Source organism: Schistocerca gregaria, unplaced genomic scaffold, assembly GCF_023897955.1.
Source record: "Schistocerca gregaria isolate iqSchGreg1 unplaced genomic scaffold, iqSchGreg1.2 ptg000691l, whole genome shotgun sequence".
NCBI classification, from domain to species: domain Eukaryota; kingdom Metazoa; phylum Arthropoda; class Insecta; order Orthoptera; family Acrididae; genus Schistocerca; species Schistocerca gregaria.
This window is the reverse complement of record NW_026062071.1, coordinates 44747-70994: the sequence shown is the minus strand read 5'-3', so window position 1 is coordinate 70994 and position 26248 is coordinate 44747. Positions and strand designations below refer to the sequence as shown.

Here is a 26248-nt window from a genome sequence, read left to right as displayed (position 1 = left end):
AAACAGCTGTACCTTTCAGGCAGATATCATGCACACAAATTGTTTACACCTTTTTAAATTGGGAATTGGGAATTGAACATGCAAGTCCTGATCCTCGCAGCATACCGCTATCCTCGTATTTCAAACCTGAACGTGACCCTCGACTCTTCTATGAATCCTGCATCTCTGCTTTTCGCAGTTTGAGTGGCTCATAAACGATTTTTGGAGCAAAAACATTTTTCGTGCTCTGCGAAAGTTAATGTCTTATTTCTGTTCTAAAAAACTAGATTCCTAGATTCAAAAGCAAGCCTAGCGGAGCCTCAATGGGGGTGTCACATATAAAAGCGGAATTCAAAAACATTTGGCAGAATTTTTTTTATCTGGAATACGGTATCAAGTATATGAATAGTTAAAAATATTTCATACTGCTGTAAGGACGTGCTTCGTTTTGAAGCAACTGTTCATTTATTGCCAATGGAGATTTTGGATCCTAATGGCATCAAAATCTACAATATTTCTGCTGGAAAGTCTATTCCGCAGTGGATCCTAGAAAGGAAAAAAGAAAAACCTTTAAAGATATCGGGTAATTGTCAATTGTCATCTAGCTAGATAAAGCTGCTTTTTTTTCACAGATTGTTGGGTGATATGAATTAAAAATATACTAGAAGACGTTAAGAAGTATCTAGCCCACAGCTTACTTCAACTCCAATTGCTCTATTTTTTTACTATATTCGTATTTTTTTTTTGCTACGTTCCATAGTTATCGACTAATTGTTTTTTTTAATATGCTGGCCTGAACAGACAAGGATCAGCTTGAGTTGATTCAAGATTTTGGATTTCCGACGGCCGCTACAAAAATCAAACAGAGCGAAGATGGGCAATGCATTATGGCTGCAGGAGTATATCCTCCTATGATTAAAGTCTTTAGTACCTCAGATTTGTGCCTAAAATTCAAAAGACATATGGATGCCGACATTGTTCAATTTAAGGTTTTGTCCCCAGATTTTTCAAAAATGGCTTTTTTACGTGCAGATAGAATTTTGGAATTTCATGCAAAATTTGGTACTTACTACAAAACACGCCTGCCGAACTTCTGTTCGGACTTGGCCTATCAGTATGCGTCGTGTGACCTATTTGCCGTGGGAACGTCCCCAGACATATACAGATTCAATCTCCAACAGGGACGATTCTTAAAGCCTTTTTCCACAGGTATGAATTCTATCCAGTCTTGCACCATCAACCCGGCATTCGGGATACTTGCAGCTGGTGATTCACTTTATAACATCGAATGCTGGGATTCAAGAGATAGGTCGCACTTGGCATCAATGAAAATTAATTCTGAGAAATTTTTCTCTAATAACTACCTTTTTAAACCGTCTGTCACGGGTATTACTGCCCTCAAGTTTAGTGAAAACGGGCTTACGCTTGCGGTCGGAACTTCTACGGGGCATTGCTTGCTATATGATATTCGATCAAATATCCCTTATCACGTCAAAGATCATCAATTTGATGTCCCTATCACATCCATTCATTTTCACGAAACCACCAAGAATGTCGTTAGCTCTTGTAAGAAAATTGTCAGGGTCTGGCATCGAGATACAGGCGCCAGTTTTTTCAACATCGAACCAGGTTGGGACATTCATGATACTTCTGTTGTCAACGATACCGGCATGCTTTTGATTGCTGGCGAAAGTCCGAAGATGAATGTCTACTATGTCCCAGAACTTGGGAGACCTCCAATATGGGCGAGGTTCTTGGAAAACATAACAGAAGAATTAGAGCCAGATCAACAAAAATATGTCTACCAGGACTACAAATTTGTCACTAGAGAAGAATTAGAACGTCTAGGTATCGAAAAGCTAATTGGAACGCCATATCTTCGAGGGTATATGCATGGTTACTTCATTCACGCTAAACTTTACTCTAAACTATATCAAGTTGCAAAGCCAGACAAATACGAAGAATACTTGAAGAAACAAGTTCAAGAACGTTTGGAAGCTAAACGTGCAGGACGCGTTTCCTTGACTATCCCACAACAAAATTCTGAAGTCAAAAATCTGTCCAATTCGAAGACCACTTCTCCAGAATTAGCCGTTCCTCTTAAAGAATCTCAGGTCAATTCAAAAAACCGAGCATTTCTTGCTTCACACCCTAAATCTTCTACTTTTTCATTTGATGAACGTAACGCAGAATCTCCCCTGTCTGGTTCTTACAGTCAAGCTAGTCTTCCATCTAATTCCTCACAGCCTACAGATGATATTTTTGAATGGAACAAGGACTTTTTTTACCCAGACTTTGGATCTAAAGCGTCTCATAAAGAATATATTTCTCATCATTCAAAATGCGATTTACCCTCTTCTGCAAATGCTCCTCGACTTCTGGAAGTCACCGAAGATAATTTTTTGGCGCCTCAGTCTCTTATTCGAGGACAGGCCAATCGAATTCACACTTCCTTCGAAAAGAGGCTTTGCTTTGACGAGGCCAAACATGGAGATTTGGAGAATCACCGCGAGGTACCCATGGAGCCTATGGTTATGAGCTTCACATCAGAACCAAAAAAAAAAAAACTTAAACAACTGAAACAAGCCACTTCTCTTGACCGACGCAAACGAAAAATGGTTCACTAAAGTTATGAGTCTATTTCGACGACATGAGATTTGGAATGGCTGCTCAAGTTTTGAACCGAATATAAAAGAAGAGTAAAGAATTCGAGAAAAAAAAGTTTATTCCTGTCGAACTTGTGGCACAATAACACTTTTTCTGTTCTTTTTCATATTACAATGTAAAAATTAGAAGGATCCTCCATCGCTTTTCTTAATTCAAATTCAAGTGAACGCCCTCATTTACTAGCGCTTGAATAGAACCACAGGTAAGTGATTAACTATAATTAACAAGCGCCTTGCATATCGAGTACGAATATTCACTCTCAACAGCTTACATGCTCTTTCCTTCTTCTCCGGCTATTTAAGGTTCGGTTGGCTTATCTCGCTCACAGCAAGCGCGTTAATACGGAACCGTGTATCGAAGCCCATATGTGATTAATTCAATGCACAAAAATTGCAAGTGGCAAAAAATGCTAAAGTATAGCAGTTTTTCCTTTTTCCATAATATCTTTATTGTAGGTTGTGTTTTTTTAATCCAAGAAAGCTTCCCGTATTAGATTTTTCAAAATCAGGTAGGACCTCGTTGATGAAAATATCATCCTATACATATTACGTTAGAGCACACCTAGAAAGAACCAAAATGCGTACATTTCAATGTGCTTTAAATTCTAGGTTACGTTAGAATTGAACGAATTTTTTTTTACTATGCTGCTAAAAAATTCAGATTACACGAATACTATTAAAGATGGTTTGTATTCCAAATTTAATAAAGTTTCCTTGCATCAATCAGATGTCTGCACATTTATTCAGCTATATTTGGACGTTCTGATGTGATTGCTGCGTCAGGTGCTCAGGTCCAGGACACTCTATCTTGTGAAACAGGAAAATAAGCATTCTCGATGAAAGGTGGCCAAATTTACCGGGGACAGCATATAGAGAATTTAATTATTGAATTTTAGTCTAGATAGGTATAGCTTAAAATCAGGTTAATTTCCGTACAGAAGACGTATTTGACTGCGCATTTTCATCTGGTATGTTTAAGAGCAGATATTTAGTTTTGTCTATTTGTTCAGTCTAAAAGTTTTTACAGTTTCTTACTAATTACACAAATACCTAAAAAATCAAGAACTGTTTTCTACTATTTTTTTAATAGAAATGCATTAAGCTCAGTGTGGTATGGTGGGTTCAAACTTAAACCAACTATTAGCCCTAGTTAACAGAATACTTTTCTATCAAATCGTATTACCTACAATGTTCTATGCTTTTCAACATGTTTTTATGTTTTATTATTAAAAATATATTTTGCTGGATAGCAAGTATCATATTTGATATCTGCCTGAAGAGTACGATCTAAGATTACAACTGCCACGTATTGCATTATTTTTAGTTTAGTTTTTACCAGTGTATCTTCTACAATATTTGGTTTACCTGACATATTGTGGATATAGACATTTTTTAGAAATTTGAACGTAGAATTCCTAACGATTATTATAACTATTTTGCTAAAAATTATGTTGATCAAGAATCAGATATCTCTTTCGAGCAAATTAATTTTAGCATGAAACAAATAATGATTCCTTATCTTCAACTAAGAGGCGAGGCTTTTCATAAATATCAAAGTCCAATACAAGTTCAAAATATATATGTAACCAAATTCTGTCTATCTTTTCCTAGTATTACAAAAGTTTTGAAGGAGCCTATTCAGATAAGTGTCAAAGAAGTTTGTGTTAATCTACTTTTTAAAGACAGCCTAGAAACCTTTAGAGATCAAGAAAAGATGTTTCAAAATCTCAAAGTAATTTTAGTCACGATCGCCTCTCTCTTGAAATTAGACTGCCCAGGTCTGACACCTGAAGTAGATGCAGATGCAGTCAATCAAGTCAAAAAAAACATGCTCTTGTCTGCTCCTAAAATGGGGTTTATCTTAAAGTTGATTTGGAATGTGGTGGATAACATGGTCTTTAAGGTCGAGCGCATTTGCACAAATTATGAAGTGTTGTCTGAGACGTCTAAGAGAGAACACTGTTTAATATGTTTGGTTTTTTCAATGGGTATTGAAACAACAGACAAAAACTGGGTAAAAGCGTTTGTAAATCATTACGACATCAACAACTTTAGAAAAATCAACATCAGCGACTTATATTTGAGTATAAATGCCAACAAAGCGCGCAATATTTCAAATGGTAAAACAGAATTGAAGAAAATTGAGCAGTTCCAGAATTCAGACATGAATATTGATTGTGAAATGGCTGAGCATATTTTGAAAATTTCCTCAATTGAAGCAAAGGTGCACATTCATCGTGGTTTCGACATCAATACTCCAAAGATACGTGTAGAGAATTCAGTAGACACTATTGATGTTTCACTAAATAAAGGACAGTATCGGCTTTTTTTAGATGCTATTTATACACATTTGAAGTATTTGAAAAAAGCTAAATTTTCACTTCTAAAGTCCTATATTAGGGAAAATCCCACTGCTTGGTGGCCTTGTGCTACAGAATGCCTAATTAGACAAAAATATGACAGATTAAAGTTATTTTGCCGGATAAAAGCAGCTCTGGAAATCAGAAAGACTTATATTGAACTGTATAGACAGAAAATTTGTAAGGCAATAACAAGTCATGAAAGGAAAAGACTAATACAGTTAGAAGAAAAATTAAGTTTTGAGCAAATTGTGAGCTATCGAAAAGTAGCTAACGTGTCCTTGAAGATAAGCCCTTCCAATCGCAAAGTGAATAGGCTGAAATTTAGAACTTACACTAGATGTCTAAAACTTGGAATCATAATAGCAATTGAATCTGCTTTGATCTACTATAAATTTTTCGTTTACCTAATGACGACTATGTTGTGCCTAGTTGTCTGGATGACGCCTGTAGTAGATGATTTTATCTTATGTTGTCTAAAGAAATTGTACTCATTCGATACGCTGGAAGTTACAAGAACAATCGAGCGTTCAACTCTAGTTTTAGATAGTTCAACAGATTCGTCGAGGATTTATCCTTCTGAATACGTTTCATATAAATTTTTCAATTGTACCCGACAAACCAATTTCCAATTGAGCGAAAATTCTATCATTGCTTCAATAAAGCTTGGGTGTATGGATAGTTCATACGTGGGTGGAGAGGCCTTTAGTGAATACTCAACTTCAATTGACACAATTAACGCAGTTGAATACATTACATTAACTGAAACTCCAATGGAATTCGTCCAGGCCCAAACTAGTGCTGACTCAAACCATGCCTACTCGTCAAACGACCACTGCTTTTTTCAAGCTAAGATACGCACAAGCTCCGTTTGTGTTGAAAACATCGATATAGCTATTTTTTCACGTATCCTTCCTCTGTATGTCAACATTGATTGTAAATTCATGTCGACGTTGATAGAATTTTTTGGAGTAAATGCCAAGCACAACTCGCATAATAAGAATATAATATGTGCGTCTGACGAACATTTATACAACAAGGGGACGACTTATGCGGCAGTAAAAAAAAAAAAAGTCGACGTTGACTTTCTTATTTCAAGCTTAAGTTTCGTGATAAAGGAAAAATCGTCTTGCTCAGATAAGGCTCCTATTCTACTGGCTAATATAGGTAAAATCACCGTATCCTCTGCTCAAAAAGCTGACCAAACAGCCGAATCTACTAGTGATATGTACTTTAGTTTTTGTATTATCGCGTCTGAGGCCTACGTCAAGTTGTTCTATGACAGGATTGATCGAAACGACATGCTTGAACATATAGCAAAAACAGAAAAATCCCTATCCAATAGAGATGGCACGTCTCGCGAATTCAGTATTGTCAGTAAATTGGAATACACAATTAATTGCTGGATTCGTGTCGTCCCAGTGCGTGGTCTTGAGAACTTAAAGGTTCATGGAAGTTTACTGGAATTGAAAATTCTTTTCTCGCCTCAATGCATTTACGATATTTTGTCTATTTTCAGCTCGCAACTTTCAAATATAAATTTGGTTTCTAACTACAATCAAGAAAATGAAAATACGAATCATTCGACCGAAAGAATTGCACATGACCAGAAACAGAGCTCAATATTTATATTAGGCATGCGTCTACCATACTTTGAAAAAGACATAGCACTTACTCCAGTAGGAACTGAATTCAAACTTGGCATAAATTTTCTTGCGAATTTTGAACTCTCTGTCGAAAAAATAACGATAGACTTGCTTAGCAGTACATCCGACGAAGGAGTTAGAGGCAAAAAGCTTGCAAGCATGGAGGTTTCTTCTATCGGCGCTAGCCATAGATTTACACACACTTTCTGTGTTTCTAAGCTGAGGGTTGGTCGTATCATTGTTAAAGACTTTATAACCGAATCCAGTAGCTCACTCAAAGAAGACGATAAAAGGACTTCTGTAAAACCCTTGTTACTTTGCGAAGGTGATCCGGATTCTATCAGTGTCAGGGTCAGGTATATTTCAAAAAATTCGCAAATATATACTGGCGTTGCTAACGAGATAAATTTTAACTTCAAAGAGATTGAAATCAACTTTTTGCAGCATGCAGTTATCCATCTTTTTTCAGAGTTCATCGATGGTGCTTCGACAAAATTTAGACACTTAGATAGAAGACGGGACTCTTATCATGAAGGCTTACAAGTGTCTTCGGTGAACTGCCTATCAATGGAATCTGATGCTCTGCATGGCGATGGTGGTCAGTTAGATACGTCGGTTAAACAGCCAGATTCAATTATAGGGCCGAAAAATGACGTTGAATATTTATTACCAACATGTCCTATACAAGATAAAACAGCCACAGAAAAAAAATCATTGCATTTTCGTGAATTTGAAGCAGCTGAAAATAAGACAGAGGATTCACGAGATGTTGTTATTGTCGTAACTTGCTCTGTACGAAGGTCAGTAATTGGGTTTTCAACTTCCAAATGTCCACTCTTTGAAGTGAATACCAAAAATCTCACAGGATCTATTCAGTTACTCAGAAATGATTCTATAGTTCAGAAGATAACTGCTGACAAAATCAAGCTTCTTGGAGCAACCGGATACTCTGAATCGCTAAAATGGGACAAAATTTTTGTGGGGAAAAGGTCTCAGGCTGAACATGCCGATATGATTTATATCTCACTTAATGAAAGAGAACGTAGCCTTTCGGTAAACATTAACGTCCGCTGGATTAAATTTCTACTTTGTAAGTACTATCCGATGAGCATATACATCTTCTACAAAACTATAAAACAAAGTGTAATTAGCTCTTTAAACAGCAAATCTTCGTTTAAAAATTTGAATAGAGACAGTTCAAGTGATCAACATAAACAGGAAAACTCGATTTTATCTAACACTGGCTGGAATATATACAGATTGCTCACACACTTTAAACGCATCGAATATTCTATTTTAGTGGAGGATTTCAGATGCATCATTCCATCATCTATCAAGACTTTATCAGACACGTTTTTGGTTCTTAAATCTTCCCAGTTCAAAGCTAACGACAGCTTATTGTTTAACGGCCAACCGAACCAAGATGCTTGTCAAACAAAACTTTGTTTTGGTCTGATAGAGTTGCGTCTCAACCTGCCATACAGACTTCCAGAAATAATAGTTATCGACCAACAAGAATACACAATAATCTTAAAGGCACTCAAAAATCTAGACAACGGTTTAAATCGCCAAATTCCTTCGTTTTTTGAGTTGAGCCTGAATTTTGAACTAACTGTTTTACATTGTAGTCCTCGTCATATCAGAATATTTTTGGGTATTTTTTATCGAAACCTTTCAGAAACCTTTGTAGAGGAAGATAGAGGATGTAAACCAGAAGATGTCAGATCACCTGATTCAACGTCCGCATCATCTCACAAAAATCAAATACAAGGCTCAGAAGCTACGTTGATTGAAAAATCATCCTATGCGTTATTTAAACTGGCGCTTAGTTTTACTTCAATTCGTGTTTTTTTTGTCAAGTTCAGATTATGTCGATTCCATAGAACTAGAAATGAAAGATTGTCATGCACTTTTCATCTACAACAATAATTGCAACGCTTCATTGAATCTTACCATAGACCATTTTGACGTTTTTGGCTCGAATACGGACTTAAAGTATTTAAATTGGATTTTGTCTTCTCAAGGTGAATTGAAAGCGACAGTTGAAATTGCGTACAAGTCAAGAGAACAAGTTCTATCTTATATGTTGAATGTTTATGATTTGAATATGTGCATAATTCCGGAAAACGTTCTTATGATAGTCAGCTATTTTAGAGAGTTTTATTACTCTATCTTTCCTCAAAAATATGACATTGCAAATTATTTGACACTTGTTTATGAGAACTGTGATACGGTTTCAGACCCAAGTGATCATCTATGCTGTTATTTGATCTTAAAAATTCATGTCTTTCATCTTTTCTTGGGTGCATACAAACAGTCTCCGATATTTAAGTCCATCATCCTTAGCTGCAGCGAAGTTCTATACAACCTGAAGGTTACGTGTGAGAGTCTCCTTAATATTCAAATATTGAATATAGTTTTCTCAAGAGGTGCATTTGATTTGTGTAAGTCGAAAATTGTCAAGCAATCAGAGTTATCAAAGCCAACTTATATCAAACTAAGTTATGAATTCTCTAATGGCAATAGATCTTGTAAGATACATGTAAACACAGTACAATTTAACTGTTCACCTCGCGACATAGCATCCGGAGAAAAAATATGCCGCTCGTTTGAACCTGCCATCGTGTCCCTCTTCTCGGATATGTTCAATACACTAGAAAATAGCAGACCGAGCGCAAGTGAAGACATCTTGTACGCTTTGGGGCATGAGCATCCCGTTCAAGACATGGATAGCAGCAAATCATTGTTCAGACTCAAATTACATGTCAGGCACGTTACTTTAAATCTGGTCGATGCGAGACAAAGAAGCGCATGTTTGCCCATTTTAAAAATAGACATCGGGGGTGTAAAAGGTAGTTTAAAAAGCCAGAGATATATTTCTGGGGTTTTTTCTACTGTTCGGTTAGAAGTTTCATTTTATAACGATCAACTCGGAGGATGGGAATCGATTGCTGAGCCCTGGGACTTTTTAGTCAACATCAAGCAAAACAAAGATGGAATCACAAGTGAATTTAAATCAGATCAAGACTTTAACATCAGTATCAATCAATATTTGCTTAGAAGGCTTATGGATATGTTAGAAGCGTCGCAATACAAGCAAAGTAAATGGAATAAGGAGAAGATGCTGAAACCTTTTTTAATTAGAAACTGTACGGGAAAAAAGATAAAAGTTATTGGTATAAAAAACAGGAAGGCTATCCAAAAAATAAATCTGGACAATGATAAAAGATGCTGGATTATTTCAAAGAGAGTATCGCGCGCCGCTCAATTTAATCGTGGCTCAGAATATTCGATAAAAGTTTCAATCGAGGATTTCAAGTCGGATTTTTCGATTAATATTGATCGAAAAGGTACATTTGTCGTGCCATTTGCTAATGAGAAACAAGATTTGTATATAATCTCAGATATTACGTCGGAAAACAGATCTCATATCGTGATCTTGAGGGGCGGTTGTAAACTTTTCAACAACACAGAGACAGATCTCGAGATTATGACAAATAAGGAGGAGATTTTAGTTTGCAAAAAAACCAGCTATTTTTCAATGTCGATTGATCAAGCTCAAGGCGCGTTAAAAGTTCGTCCAGTTGGGTACGAGGAGTGGTCCTGTATCATTTGCATTGCCAGCGATAAGATTCATCAGCATATCGAATGCCAAAAGAACACAAATGAAGGTCTCGAAAGATGGTATGCTAGTTTAAAATTGGAAATTCAGGCTGGAGGGTTTGACCGTTTGCTGATAATTGAGCCAGTAATCTCTGTGGAAAATTTGCTCTTGATCCCTTTTGAATTTTGCTTTTTCAAGTTGGACAAAATGTGGAGTTCGTCTTCTGTTTTTGTCATTTCGTCAACAGAAACAAGAGAGTTTCATATTCTACCATGTTTTAACGAAAAACTTGCTATTGGTATTAAATTGACTGGGTTCGATTGGAGTCCGGCAATTCCGATTTTTCAGCTGCGAGCCAATACAAAAACTGACACGTCTGCTATCAAATTAAGGCTCTTAGACGACGATAAATGCGCCTTGTTTTTGTCCTTAGACATTTCCTTAACTCAGACACACCGTTACCATCTTAGAATTTTTTCCGATTACTGGATTGTTAACAGCACTGGGTTGAATTTGTTTTACAGGGGTCAAGCCAAAGGTTCAAAGCTTGCCGGGGGACAGAGCCAAGCGATGGGGATCAATACTAGGAAAGCAGTGGACTACATGTTGTCCAAGAACCTTCGAGTTGATGTAGATTGTCCTCTGAATGACATGGATCAAAACAAGTGGTACACTTCGCCCCCGAACAAAAAAGCTGCGGAATCTTCTGAGGGTCAAATAGACTCCCAATCCAGCAAGGAAGACGATATGAGGTTGGCGAGGTTGGCACATGATTCGCCATATTTTTTGTTTGGAGAAAAGGCTTTATCTGTAGCTCTGGAAAATTCCAGTTGGAGTGATCCGTTCAAAATATTGTTTGCGGATCGTGGAGCTTTATTCATTAACGACGTTGTTTCTGGACGCCAGTATTGTTTTTTCATAGTCAGCAATCCGGCACCTTTGGAATTTTGGCGTACTTCGATAGTTCAGATAATGCCTTATTTCATGCTGATGAACAACACTGAAAGAGCGTTGATATGTTATCAGCTGTCAGAAACGATCGATTCGCGTTCTTGCCTAAGAATAGCACCGAAGCAGCGTATTCCTTACCATTGGGCTAATTTCGAAGAGGAAAAGCTCATTTTGTTTCACGATGCGGAAGACGTCAATTGGTTCACGCCACCTGTATCTCCTGCGATACTCGGCCGATTTTCTTTGAATTTCTATCGGTGGAGTCATTACGTCGAGAATAAGTTCGATCGATACTACGACCGCAACACAGAAGAAATGCACATGGGTTTGTATATCAGCTTATCTAGACAATATGTGACATTCATTCGATTGGAAACAGAACCTAGGAGTAACTTCTATGTTATAGAAAATCATACCGATGTGGAGCTTTCGATTACAGAAGAGGCTTTTGATGAATATGGCAAGAAACGCGGGCACAGAAAGAAGTTCAAGGCATTGACTAGTTATAAGGCCAGTAAACTTGAAAGGGATAAGGCCGAATATTTGAATGCTACTTCCGATTCGAAGTTGGAATCCTTATCGGATTGTGAAAATTTTGAAGACATTGGCTTGAGAAAAACGAAACTTGGTCAGCTCGGAATATTCGAGAAGTTGAGGTTGATTACACTTAGGCCGAGTATCATAATGCCTAGATCTGTCCGTGCGTTTAGTCTTGTGAATCTTCAGTCAGATCGACAAAGCGTGTGGATTCACACAACAGATGCTCGAAAAAGGTGGTGCAAGGTTAAGTTAAACAGGCCACAGACTGATTTTTTCATTGCTACTGACGAATGCACGGTACGTGCTAAGGTTCGCATACGTGGGCACGTAAAGTATCTGATATTTGAATACGTTGGCGACAAGAAGAAGAGTGATGAAAGGAGTAATCTGGTTAGGAACAAGAGCGTTTTGAAGTTCATGTTTAGTGGGTTTGGCGTGTCTGTCTCTGACGACATGCCTCAGGAATTATTATATGTAACGTTTAAGAAAGTGGAAATGACCATGGCGATATCGTCTGTAGAGAGAAGTTTAGAAATCAAAGTTGAGCAGATGCAGATTGACAATGCGTTGTACATTACGTCGTGTCCCGTGCTTCTTCATTCGCCTGACCAAGCGGTGGGTGAGCCGTTCGTTCGCATAGCGATTGCAAAGGACATGCGGTTTGGGTCGATTGAATACTACAAGTACTTTGATGTCAAGGTTCAGAAAATGGAGCTGAGCATGGATGCGACCTTTTTACAGTGTTTGTTGGAATGGTGCAGTTCGCTGTTTGGCTATATGATGACGAAGAGGTCGTCTAAGGCGAAAGAGAATTTGGTTAGGGGAGAGGGCATATCGATTCCATCGTTTAATTCAAGGGCGATGGACCGGAGGTGTTACTTTGAGACTTTACACCTGAATCCGATGTATTTGCAGATTTCGTTCGTGAAGAATTCGTCGTTGGGTTTTACTAATAATTTATCGGTGGAGCTGCTCACGAAGTACGGTCCGTATTTATCTGGGCTGAATAATGCTCGTTTGAATTTGTCGGACTTGCAGTTGACGCAGATGTCGGGTTCGCTGTACGAGGTTAGGGATCGAATTATAAACCATTACATCCAGTTGTTGTTGAGGCAGGTGATACAGGTGATTGGAAGTAGCAATTATTTGGGGAGTCCGTTATCTCTGGTTCACAATTTGGAGATAGGAGTGTCTAAGCTTATTCAGGAGCCGGTCGAGGGGTTGACGCAGAGTCCGACTAAGTTCGGAGAGGGGTTGGTGAGGGGGACGAGTACGCTGATAAGGAATGTGATTGAAGGGACGCTTAACACGACCAGAGAGTTGGTAGGCAATGTGGGAGATATTGGAACAACAGTGTGCATGGACAAGGCTTATCAGAGGGAGCGCGGGACTAGGAGGGCTAGGAGGGCGAGTCATGTGGGGGATGGATTGAAGTATGGCGCTGAAGAGTTGGCGAACGGGATAAGCCGAGGGTTGAAGGGTTTTTTAAATCATCCTAAGAAGGGTCTGGAGAAGGAGGGGAGACCAGGTTTGATGAAGGGAATAGGAAAGGGCTTGGTGGGGGTGACAGTGAAGCCACTGATAGGCATGATAGACTTGACGACGAGAGTAGCGGAGGACATTCAGTGTGTGGTAGAAGAGCGGAATGATTGTTTACGTACAAGGGATCCTCGATGCTTTGGTCCGGATGGCTTGTTGAAGCCATACGACGAGTATGCAGCGAAGGGGCAGTACTTGCTGAAGACAGTTGCGAGGGGAAGGTTTAAGTCGGAATATTACATTTACCACGAGCAGATGACGGCTGACAGCATTTTATTGATTTCGAACGTTTATGTGATACATTTGAAGAAAAACGTGTTGGAAAAAGTCGTGTTGAGGGACGTCTGGAGTATTGCATGGAAGGTGAGGATATCAGAGTTATCTAAAAATGTGGACTTGGACAATACACACAAGCGTGTAGTTATTCGGTTAAAAAAGGAGGCGCAGAGGAAAGTAAAGAGAAGGTGGCAGCGGAAAAACAATGAGCGAAGATATCGAAGGAGTGTGTATCGCATTCAATACGCAGACACGAAAAATGCGATAGAAATTGCAAATAGACTTCTGCTTACGATTTCTGATTCTACAGTGAATCAGTAGTGAGACGCAAGGGGATTGAATTTGACGAAGAATAGAGGCGGGTGTGCGAAGAGAGATGATTCTGAGGCGATGCTTTGTGGAGTGGAAAAGAGCGGAACCTAGCTGGGTGGGGGGAATGGTGCAGAGGGCTGTGCGCGTTGAGAGAGGGGGAAAATGCAGATGGGGGGGTTCAAAAAACGGTCATTGAAAAGGGGTGAGAATAGCATCCATAGAAAGCTGGTGCAACATGAGTTTCCAGAGGTCAAGAACGCAGTTTGGAGGGCAAGGAAGAGGCTGAAAAAAGCACCTCCGAATTGAGAGGTAAGGTTCGTCGCGATTCTGGCTTAGAAGAAGATAGGATAGGGTTAATGAGTGGGGTTACAGGTTAGAAGAGAGGGAGGGGATTTGGCCGATGATTTTTGCTTGGAATTGGCAGTGGACGGAGGAGAATAAGGTGAGAAGTTTAGGGATGAACTGGTTAGAGGGTTTTTGAGGGGATGTGGAAGAAAGGGGTAGCCCGATTGGCAGAGAAGAGAGTTATTGATGGGTTGAGAGGGAGAGAGAGATGGGAGAAAAATAATTTTTGTTGAACTGGCGGAAGTATAGATTGTGTCATACAAGCTTAGTATGCACACAATTTATATATTTAAGAGGTGTAGGTTTTAAAATATTTTTTTTAATTATTTGGTTATATCTACGTACAGTTTACTCTTAGTTGTGTCTTTGTTGTATATAAACAACTCGCTTTTATACACCACTGGATAACTTTTGTCAAAAGTTTTTATCGGGCGTCACGCATATCACTACGAGAGTACGTAGGCTGGGAGATTTGAGAGGTGATGGTACTTTTGGTTTTTCAAGCGAGTGGCTCTGTTTATGACCCGTGATCTGAGAAACTAAAAAAAATGCACATATATTGTGGGTTGGCGTTCAATTTGTGGGTTGCGAATATATGCGCATACATTGAAAAAAAACTGGTGTGCATTTGAATTGATCTTGGCGATAACTGCGTCGATGGCGGTATACTCGACAGGTCGTATTTGACACATCTGGACAAGGTGTGGAAGATGGCGTCATCGTTGGGGCAGAGTGGGAGGGATTTTAGACGCCATAGAGTAAATTTTTTTTCTTTGGCATTTGAGAATGAGGGAAACGTTTTGTTAAACTCGCAGCCGAAGGCGTGCAGCTCGTCAGAAATGTCCGGAACCTTCGCCAGGTGAGCCCGAGGGAGGGTCGAATTGGCGAAGAAGGGCAAAGTGGGGGAACATGAAGACTTGGCTGTTTCTGACCAGAGGACTAATAAGAAGAAAGCGAACGATGGATACGAATACGAATATGACTATGATTATTTCGAGAAGCTGGATAGGGAGAAGCAACAGAATAGAAGGAAGTGTGGTGCGTTGAATTCGTCGCCTTTGGTGGCGGCTGCAGTGCCTATCGGAACGTCTAATTTCCCGGCGTTGAATAGTGTTAGGAATACTCAGGGTTCTATGTTGGAGGTGAATGCGATGCTGAAAAACCTGAACAAGAAGGGGCGGATTTGCAAGACGTCTCCGTGGTTCAGTTGGTGAAAGAGTTGGAAAAGCAGGCTTGGTGGTGCACGGGAGAAGTAAAAGAGAAGGCGAACGGAAATGAGATTGAAGGGTGCGGGTTTGAGTGTGTTAGCCGGGAGGCGGAGAATGCCATTGGTGCCTGGATAGACCAGAATGCGAGGAAGAAAGAATGGGTCCGGGGTTTGAGAATTGCATTGGATGAGATGGAAAGGAGCGTAGAGGAGAACGCGAAGGATGAGCGTATCAACAAGTATAGAAATGGATGGATGTTTGTTGTTAAGGTGGGGATTCAGAGACAGCCAGAGCGCTTGGAAAGCATTGTCCGTTTGATGGAGACGAGGAAAAACCGAATGCACGTTAAAAATCGCTGTTTTGGGTGTACTGACCGTGTTGAGTACAAATGTTGTGTGGTATTTGGCTACGCATTTTTTTTTGAGGAGTGGAAAGGCCGATCTGATTTGCCTCACTCTCAATTAGAATCTTCTGTGCGGGGGTGTTTAGGTCTGCGTTCTGTTGTATATATTGTTGCTAACACTATGTATTTTTCCTCATGTGGTGGTCTCGTCACGGGTGGGGTGCCTTCAAATCGACGGGATTGACGACTGGGTGGTCTGTTGTTCGTTTTCGCTTGGGGTACTTTAGAACGCGTCCTGATTCGGCATGGGAGACGTTTTTTACTGGCTTGTGTTTTGAGTTGGCGTTGTACCTTAGTCGGATTTTGGACAATTCGGCGTTGGCGTTTAGTTATTTCGTTCACGTGCTAGCGTTCGACGCGTTGTCTGACGGCGATCAGAGGGGTGATTGATACGGGGCGCGACCTTGGCGAAGAGAGTGAAGGGAGAAGAAGAATCCGTTTGGGTGAATGCGAGCAAGGCGAGGGGTTTGGCGGATCTGCTTATGAGGTGTCACGCTCGCTGCAGGGAAAAAAGGCAGATTTAGAGAAGAAGACAGCGTTTGAATCACTGATGAGGGGGATGGCAGCGTTGATGCGAACGCAGAGTTCCAGCAAATGCTTGGATTTATTTGCGAGATCTAGACCAGTGGCTGAGCAAAGAGGCGCACGACGCGTTTGACGGAAGTGCGACGGGGGATTTGCAGACAGATTCGGGATCGCTGAAGTCGAGGGGGGGGAGGAGTGTAGAGACACGAGAGAAGAAGGAAGGCGAGTCGGTAGCTCAGGAAATCAAAGGGTGGGGTATTTTGGAGAGCTTGAGAAGGTCGTCTGGTCAACAAGAAAAAAAGGAAGGGCGCGCGAGCAATATAGAGACAATCGACAGTCAGGCAAAAATACAAATCAGTAGTTGTTTGTGTGTACTTAAAAGTGTCATATGGTATTCTTCTTTTTTGGTCCTCTTGTTACTCATGAGCATACAGGTATTTCATTTTTTCTCTTTGGCTACAAAGGCAACAGACCAGCATGGGCAAGCGTGGATCGTTTTGAACAACGCCTTCTCAGGCATATCTGATGGGAGCACAAAGGTGTTCCGGCACGTCTCGTCGTTCATTTCGGAACGCGCATTTGTAACACAGAAACTGTGTTCTTTTTGGGAACGCTTGAAAGTGTCATCCGACCTGTACGATTATTCAATCCAAGACAGACTAAAATTAGTTCACGCCACCCTAGACAAATGGGGTACCGCAATTTGGGCACAACTCGCACCCTACCAAGGAACCCTTCAGAGGTTAGCGTGTATCGGTCGAGAGGTTTGGACTGTCTATTACAAATTCGAATGTAGGGCAGTAAGACTAATTTACAGTTTGAGTATCACTGTCTCTCGATTTTGTATTACTCACTTCAAGCATTTGCTGAGGTGGTTCTGTGAATTTGTTCAACAATACGTCAAGCCATATATACGACAGCATATCATCGACTTCCCTTACTACTTATCGTTCCAAAAGTGGATATTTTTCATCCAAGTTCATCTCGCCTATCTGTTAGCTTTTCTCCGAAACACTTTCTCGCAGTACCATAGTTTGGTGCAGGCCTACGTGATTCGCTTCTTTCAGCTTATCCAAAAACAGTTTCACGCTTAAATGCACATGATCTTGAAAATATTGCACAGAACATGGTATTTGGAAAGTGTGAAAAGCAGAGCTATTAATAAAAAGAGAAGGCTTGATTTTTTTAGATTCCTCACTCTATAACTGACGCTCCCTGATCTTAAAATTTTCATTTCATTTGCAAGTCACTCAAACTCTCTCTCGTCTGTTCTTGATGCGCCTTGCCCTCACTATGTATTACCAAGTCTCCAGGTAACCTGAGAGGCCAGGCCTCATCAATTTCTTTCAAGCCATGTAGGCTCTTATCCGTTTTCAAATATTCGTTGTATTCTTCGAAAGAGAACATGCGATCCCATTCGTCGGAGTTGTTGGTGTGGATCTTGAGCAAGTACTGCTCGTGATCGGGATCGGCTTCAAATCCCGTATGGGAATGCAAAAACTCACAGTTCAATGAACTAACGACGCCACTAAGCTGAAAAAACAGTTTTTGCTCCTAGTCAAATCGTCGCTATGACAGAAGCGTAACACATCTGACAAAAGAAGGTACGTACCGGCGTTCTTACACGCCACCGAATTCTCGACAACTTTGTTTGTCCTTTCAAATATTGCTCTGGACTCCAAAATCTTATTACCGCAAGAGTGTCCCCAGAAAAGTAAAAGGACCCCTGTTCGCATTGGAACATAACTTTCGGGTACGGTGCCAAAAACTCCTTCAAGAAGAATTAAGTATTTTTTGCCTTTGGTCTATACACATTGGATGTACACATACTTTCGCATAGTCTGAAATGCCAAGCTGATAGATTGTATTATTTTCGAGTGATCTTTTAACCCAAACATGTTTTTTGCTGTATCTTACTTCTGGATATTGTGTCTGTCTGCGGTCAAATTTCCAGAATTTTTTAAAAAGACCCAATGTTTTGCTCGGAGAATAGGAGCGGAATGCCAAAGAATTGAAACTTGACATTGAAGTATTACTATGAGACCTGTACAGAAAACCAAAGAGCATGATAAAACCATCCACGGTTTATTCTTCCTCTTTCTAATGCCAACGACACAATTGATTTTAAAATACTAAAAAAATTTTTATGTTCCATTTCAACAAACACACTATATACATTGTTGACGAACTCTCGAAATCCCTGATATAAGTCCTTCTAACTGGAAATTCAGGTTTAAGTTTTTGAGTAGCAACAGAAGATTGAGACACATTGAAAACCAAGTCGACACATATTTGCGAATTATTAAATTGGCTTCTTGGACAGGTAAAATTTCGAACAACTTTATTGTCTCCGAGTCGATCTGTTTATGGCTGCACGTTGATGCCTTGTCGAATGCCATGATAATCTTGCAAAAGCGCTCTTCTATAAAATAAAAATCTGGCCAAAATAACAAATTGTCGAATGAACCCATAATTTAGATAACAGCTAGCAGCATATATTGCTTGATTCAGTTGAAAGTTGTGCTAGGTTGATTCAATCTTCAATACCTATCTCGATTGCGTCAGAAGAGTATTGTAGTAAATACGACTAAGATAAATCATGGAAAATAGTATTGACTTTCTAGAGACATCATAATAAACATTAGAATCATATTGACCCTATTACTTTACCCTATTCTGTTATCGTGTTATTCACCACTATCATACTCCTGTCCTATTATCCTAATTCATTCTACATTACGTTATATCTATTTTATTCGCTTTGAGCTCAAATAAACTCAATCTTTTATATACATCTATACCCACACTTATTTCTCACTGTATCATACTATCCATCTTGTAACTCTGACCCACAAACCTTTCAAAACCACTCTATCCCTATTGTTATCCTCCTGAATATCATACTATCCACACACGCTTCATTTTATCGTATTATCCACTCCTACTCTATCCAATTTATAATCCACAATCTTCTCTATTCATAATTATCCACGTTCAAATGCTATCATACTGTCGATATACCCCTCATTATATCATATCCATATACTTTAATTCGTACCATACTACTATTCATACACCTCTCATTATAACTTATACGCACACTCAAACTCTACTATATTTCCCTACACATACTCATTATATCATACATCTCTACACACATGCTCTCTCTCATACCTCCTCTTACACAAAGCGCTACTATATTATCCCACACATAGTACACTCTATAATATCTCTACCCGTTCTATCATCACAATATTCTCACCTATCCTATTATTCACTTTATCGTACCATCCGTCCCACATTATCACACTACCATTTCCTACTATCCTATCTAATTATCCCCCATTACCATAGTGTATTATATTATATATCCAATTTTGTTCACTTCAAATTCAATCTTCTACATTTTTTTATATTCATGTCTGAACCTACTCTATATATCATAAATATTCACAAGTACTCTGTAATGCCTCTCTCCACACATTCCTCACTCTATCATACCATTTCTACTATACTCTATCTACGCCTTCAACATCTACTATACTATTTACATCTTATATCTATTGCACTATCCATACCCACTTTATCCAACCCATAATCTCCTCCTGCTTATACTGTCCATATACACTTCAATCTGTCGTAACTATCTACACATTCCTCACTCTATTGTAATATCCACATATTACTCACACATTTAAATACTATCGCACTATCCATACACATCTCCAACTCTTTCATATTACCTGTACGTTTCTCACTGTATCATACCTTTTCATATATCCATTGCTCTATTATCCTATACTATATATTCTATCATCGTATATCTCTCTCTATTTTATTTACTTTAAATTTAAACTCAATCTTTCATATTTCCTTTCTATCTACATATTTATACACATTTATTCTTCATGTTCATACTTCGCAGGTTTACGTATCCTTTACGACCCATAATCCCCCAACCTCTATCTACACTATATTCTTTTATCAATTCATATTATATCGTACATATATGTAATACAAATATTTATGCAATATTCTATACTCCTTATACTCTTTATATATTACCTAATAGTGCTTTAAATCTGGCTGCTCTATTTATTAAAATCTCTACACTTTCTATCCTTTAAAAAAATATTTTAGTCATATATTAACTCTTTTGTTGTAACGAATATTAATCAAACCAACAAAAATATTAACACTCATAACTGTAAACATCTGTAAACATAATTTAATTAATTATTTATTATCGACTTAATGAGAGACTATATGGATGTAATATATTTTCATCAAATAATATTTTTGAATATATGTAGAACAAACATAGCCAACCTATAGCAATATATGTATAAAATATGGCCTAATGTATATTATACCTATATAATACAAACTTAGAAATCGACCAGACTCTGAATTATATTTGACAAGAATAATATAATGCAATCTGGCATGATCTTATTATCCTCAGATAACGCCCGTGATTATTACAAATATCAATACCGAGCTGGGCAGATGAGATTTTACACCAGGGATGATTTATGACATACTAAATATATATGAATCTGTTCTTACAAAATGTCATCACTGATACAACACACTGAACCGTGATCAAACAAAGTTATGGTATAAACACGTTATCATTGATGCTTTAGATAATGGTATAATCTATTATATACACATACGATCATTATTATACCATCTCTAATAACATATCGTAACATTATTTTATTATTTATAAAACAGCTATATATATATTAAACGGATAACCTAAATCATTGATATAAATACATTGTCTATATATGGTTCGAGTGTGATTCCGGGTTTATTGAAATAACGATATATACCTGTACAAAGAGATATATTAAACTATTTTCTGAAATCATAGCGCTTTGTTATGCATTATCTATATCAATACCATTTATATAATAAAACTATCTTAATAATATAATTTAGTATCATTATATATTTTTTGTTATTTTGTTAATAACCTTTATGTTGCCAGGTTTTGTATTGACATCATTCAGAGACATCATATTACTTTGTACTCACAATAATTGTTCATATTTTATAATTCACTTCATGTTGTCTATACGATATTTTAATCTACTTATATGTTTTATCAAATCTAGAATCTTTCATAATTTCAATAACATAGAATAATATAGTTTATTTGATTATAATGCATATTTAGATTTGTCTAGATTGTTATTATTTGACAGTTTATATGATTTTTTAGTAACTTTATTATATATTAACACATTTAAATTTTGCGTTTATAATTCTATTATGCCAATTGTCTATTATTCAAGACAAAAAAACAAATATAGACACTTCTGTTATGCAATATTTGATTCTCAGTCAGAATTCAACTATAACATTCACTAGTTAGGTATTTTATCTAATACAAAATTTATATTTTCTATTGTTAAGACAAACTGTATATCTTCTACGCTTTTATTTTTTTTCTTTTACCCCTTATATTCAGTGTTTGTCTATAACAGTCTATTTTCAATCTGTTTTATTTTACATTTCTATATTTAGATCTATCTTTTATTCTTCATTTTATAATTACTCATCATATTTCATTTCTCTTATTTTATTCTTTATAACATTTCATTTTCATTTTTCCCATTTACTCTTTATACATTGTCTTTCATATTTTTTATTCTAATTTTATCATATATTATTATTTATTGCTATTATTAGTATAATTTGATATCCTTCAATCTTTACTTTTATTATTTATCACTGTTCTCTTATGATGTATCCCTCTGTATTTTTTTCATGTTATCTAAACGTATTCTATTCAATTTATTTATTCACTGGTTTCTCTTCCTCTTATTTCTATACATCTTATTCTATATTCTCTATTGTTTTTTAGATCTGTTATTTTAACGCTATCTATACTCTTTGGAACATTTTTAATATTTAGACAATGTTCAATAGATTTTAAGATCTCAAATGGTAGACGTATTGAACATTTCTACCTTGTTGTATTAATATACTAGAATTGTCTGTCAAGTAAATTTTAAACTCAAATCCAGGTGATCTTACATTAAGATCTATCTAATGAGTCTGTTTGTGCTTTTCTATTAAATCAGATATTTAATCATACGATTTTTACTATATATCCTTCTATGTTTCCGCTCTATATAGTCTTGAATATTGAATTAACTATTTCAACTGGCATATTTATAATGTTTAATACTGTACTAAAATATACAATATTATTATTTAATATGAATGTATTCAATTAATGTATATCTAGATAACATCGTAATTTATCATAACTATCCATATATATCCTCTACCATAGTTATAAACACATTTTCTATCGTAACTATTCATGCCTGCTCTTCTTCTACTGTATCATACTGCCCACACATTAGAACTTTATATATATCCTTTCCAGTATAAATTTCTCTATTACATCATCTCACCTATAATTCACAACCCTTCACTCTATCTGAACTTGCCAGGCCACTCAAATTAGGAATGTTACCCTCAAATTCTTTTTCTTGCATTGCTAAATCTCTGAGCTTAGTTAAATTAGTAATTTCATCCGGTATGGTGCTACTCAACTCATTGAAACACAGGTTTAGACTAACCAATTCATTCATACAACCGATCTTAGTCGACAAACTACTATTGATATAGTTGTTATTAAAATTCAGATGTTTCAATTAGGTCAGTAAATACAGACCATCAGATATCTCACCAGAGACATCTGAACCGCTTAATTCAACATACACACACTAATTCGCTCAGCCTCTCAATATCTGCACTTAAAAAATTTAAAATAGTTCTCTTGTAGATCCAGACATTTCAATTCGGCTAGTTCGTAGATTTCTCTCGGAAAATTACCCTTCAAATCCACTTTTGTTATCAATAAATTTTATATTGTATCTTTGGTCGTCGTAATGCACATAGGAAAAGTATGCAGTTTTATATTAATTAAAAAACTCCATTGATCTTATTATCAACGCAGAGTATTTTACAATCATTGCAATAGTTGTCTTTTGAAATCATTTCATCAGTATCGACGAACGGCTTGTTCATTTCGGTCAAAAGTGTCTTCACAGAGTCGTCATTTAGTCTGATTAAAAAGACTGAAGTCTGGACTAGTATCATACATAGTATCAACAAACCAGTGACTTTATTTTGTACAAATCGGCTGCTGTTTACCATCTTTCTTTTCTCCAGTGAATATTATAATAATCTAGATGATGAAATGCTTTGCAATTTACTTATCACAGTTGTTGAGCTTATTGATTTTATTGATTGAGAAATTTTTTTATTTAATATTGGCATATATATGCGTTTTAGCCAAATTTATTATTAATTTAAGGTACTACAACGTGTATTGTATATTTTCCTTGTACGTAATACAAAATTTCTATTGTTCAAAAAACTTTTGGTAGAACTTTAGTCTCATTGCAAAATATATTTGCATTAATCTAATAGTAATTAATAGTAGTGTGACTTACATCTTTTTGGTATAAAGCGAGCCATAATATACGCTTTTTGTGCAACATCTCCGCATATGGAGGACTACATTGAAATTAGTTAAGCATCAATGTTAACCATTGACATCAAAGGTTGAAAAGAAACTTCATTGATAAAGGTGGTTTAAGACTACAAAAAAAAGCACTTGTTACCATATACACTCATACCTCACTACTTTTCGTCGTTTCCTATCTTATTTTGCTCTATGGATATTTGTCGTTATAATACATTTGTTCTCTTATCTTTATCAGTAATTACTTCCTACTTACCATTCGTCTCATTTCCTTATTTATTTCCTTATTTTTTCTTTCGCTCTTTCAGCTCTTTTATCAATTTATTATTCGACATGTTATTTATACATATTTTCATACATCTATCTATATATACAAATAAAATTTCACGTTCTTATTATCTCTCTTCAATCTATAAACTTTATTACCTACCTACACAATCACCTCTCATGATTGCCTATAATATAGATACTTAGAACTACTTATTTACTATTATTTATCTATGCATCTTCTACATTTATCGCATCCGTTTTTCATTTTTTATCGCTTATCTTTCATCTCCTTATTATTAATTATCTACATTATCTGTTCTATCACTTATTATATATTTATCATTTCTACACTACACTCTTTCTATTTATATACTGCATATGACTATATATAGTGTGTGTTTATGTATACTGCATATGACTATATATAGTGTGTGTTTATGTAATAAATGACACGTATTAATAAATATATGAGGGGTAGAAGAATAGGTATAACAATATGAGAATAAAATGAGAATAAGAATAGATGGTAAATATATAAAACATATAGTATGATGTATGATGATATATGTATGGTATTATTACAGATACAAAATGATATAAAGATACATTATAGAGTTTAACAATGATGTATGCGAATCTGAAAAATAATATTCCAAGTAAAATATAGGAACTTACAAAATTGTGATATCTGAGATTAGAAGGGAACGAATTTAGTGGTAGTTTGAGTGACAAGATCAGGAACCTAAGTAAATTATTGGATCTTGACTTACATAAATCAAGCCTGTCTGGCTCAATAACTGATAGTCTTTATTCACTGATTGAGTTGGCATATCTGAGATTAAGAGTGGACAAATCCAGCACTGGTTTAAGTGATGAGATTAGAAGCTTAAGTAAATCACATTATCTTGAACTAAATAGACCAAGTCTGTCTGATTCAATACATGATAGTCTGTACTCATTGACAGAATCGAGATATCTGAATCTTATAAAAAATTGTATCAATGGTAGTTTTTCACCTAAGACTAATTGTCTGACTAGTTTAGATAGCCTGAATCTGTGTTTTAATGAATTGATCGGCATTATACAGAATGAAATTAGCAATTTAACTAATCTCAGAGTTTTAGAGATGAGAGAAATAAGTTTGAAAGTAACATTCCTAATCCGAATCGTCTGACATAATCGATTTATATGAATACTAGCTCAACGAGACACAATCTGAATACTAATTGCAATGATGCGACGCTATCTTGATCTATTAATAAAGAAAACAGACTGGACCTGTGAATACATTACGCAATAATATTGCGCGGTGTAAATACAGCAATATGCCTATATCTGAACCATCAGTTGACATAATTTTCTAAACACGTGGAATGAAGATGATTGTTGTGATGGTGGTATGTAGAGGTGGAATAGAGGTGATACTAAAAATTTAGGATTATGATATGTGTGTATACAAAATAATGAGTAAATTATGTAGAATCCCAAGAATGAAATGATGACTATTTGAACTAAAAGATTGATATTTATATTAAGAGCTATTGTAGTTATTGTATGATTTAATGTGTGTAAGAGGTTAGGTAAATGTGACAAATAGAATGTGTATAAGAGAGAAGATATCAAATGGAATTGAAATGTAAGAGATAACATAAAAAATAGGGATTATGAAGTATGTGTAGTAGAAGGTTATTAGTATAGATGGCGTCAGAGCAAATAGAATTGGTTTTAAAGTGAATTTTTTGAGATGTTTGTTGCATAAGTATTTAGTATAGATTGTATATGTTTTCTATGTTGAATTAACGCTATCAATCATAGAATGAAATGTTGTGATATAGGATTTGTTGATATTAAAATATTGTGTAAATTAGATTTTTTATTATTTAAGAGAGTTTGGTCGATTATGTGATATTGTTTAATATTGTAGGAAAAATTTAGGGTTGAATGAGGAAGAGTTATTGTTTTTAGATTAGAGCGTAAAATATGTGGTTGTGATGCAGGCATTGATTGAAATAAGCAAGATATAATTCGGTTAGATGGAATAAAAAGAGTAAGATGATATAAGGGTGTATAAATATGTTATATTGATATTATGAATATTACTATCGCTA

The 26248-nt window shown here is 36.6% G+C and overlaps 3 protein-coding genes across 4 annotated transcripts; 2 read left to right on the top strand and 1 right to left on the bottom strand.

Moving 5' to 3' along the window:
• The first annotated feature begins 407 nt into the window (after window positions 1-407).
• On the top strand, window positions 408-3436 carry LOC126319987 (nucleolar protein 10-like). Of its 2 annotated transcripts, XR_007557785.1 has the most exons (3): window positions 408-562; window positions 781-2848; window positions 2949-3436. XR_007557785.1 is itself a non-coding variant. In XM_049993723.1 (2 exons), exons 1-2 carry the CDS (start codon window positions 454-456, stop codon window positions 2604-2606), a joined length of 1935 nt encoding a protein of 644 aa, XP_049849680.1. In that variant the 5' UTR covers window positions 408-453; the 3' UTR covers window positions 2607-3436. The 2 variants fall into 2 exon arrangements, 1 of the variants encoding a protein (XP_049849680.1); XM_049993723.1 differs by having other exon boundaries at window positions 781-3436.
• A 319-nt stretch (window positions 3437-3755) lies between these two features.
• Window positions 3756-11259, top strand: LOC126319962 (uncharacterized). Its single transcript, XM_049993683.1, has 4 exons — window positions 3756-3925; window positions 4106-5000; window positions 10780-11007; window positions 11178-11259. The coding sequence occupies exons 1-4, from the start codon at window positions 3841-3843 to the stop codon at window positions 11257-11259; spliced, it is 1290 nt and encodes a 429-aa protein (XP_049849640.1). The 5' UTR covers window positions 3756-3840.
• A 3722-nt stretch (window positions 11260-14981) lies between these two features.
• Window positions 14982-19782, bottom strand: LOC126319986 (uncharacterized). The gene is made up of 3 exons (XM_049993722.1): window positions 18185-19782; window positions 17967-18125; window positions 14982-17887 (listed from the first exon to the last, which is right to left on the bottom strand). The coding sequence occupies exons 1-3, from the start codon at window positions 18419-18421 to the stop codon at window positions 17585-17587; spliced, it is 699 nt and encodes a 232-aa protein (XP_049849679.1). The 5' UTR covers window positions 18422-19782; the 3' UTR covers window positions 14982-17584.
• Between the last annotated feature and the right edge of the window lie 6466 nt (window positions 19783-26248).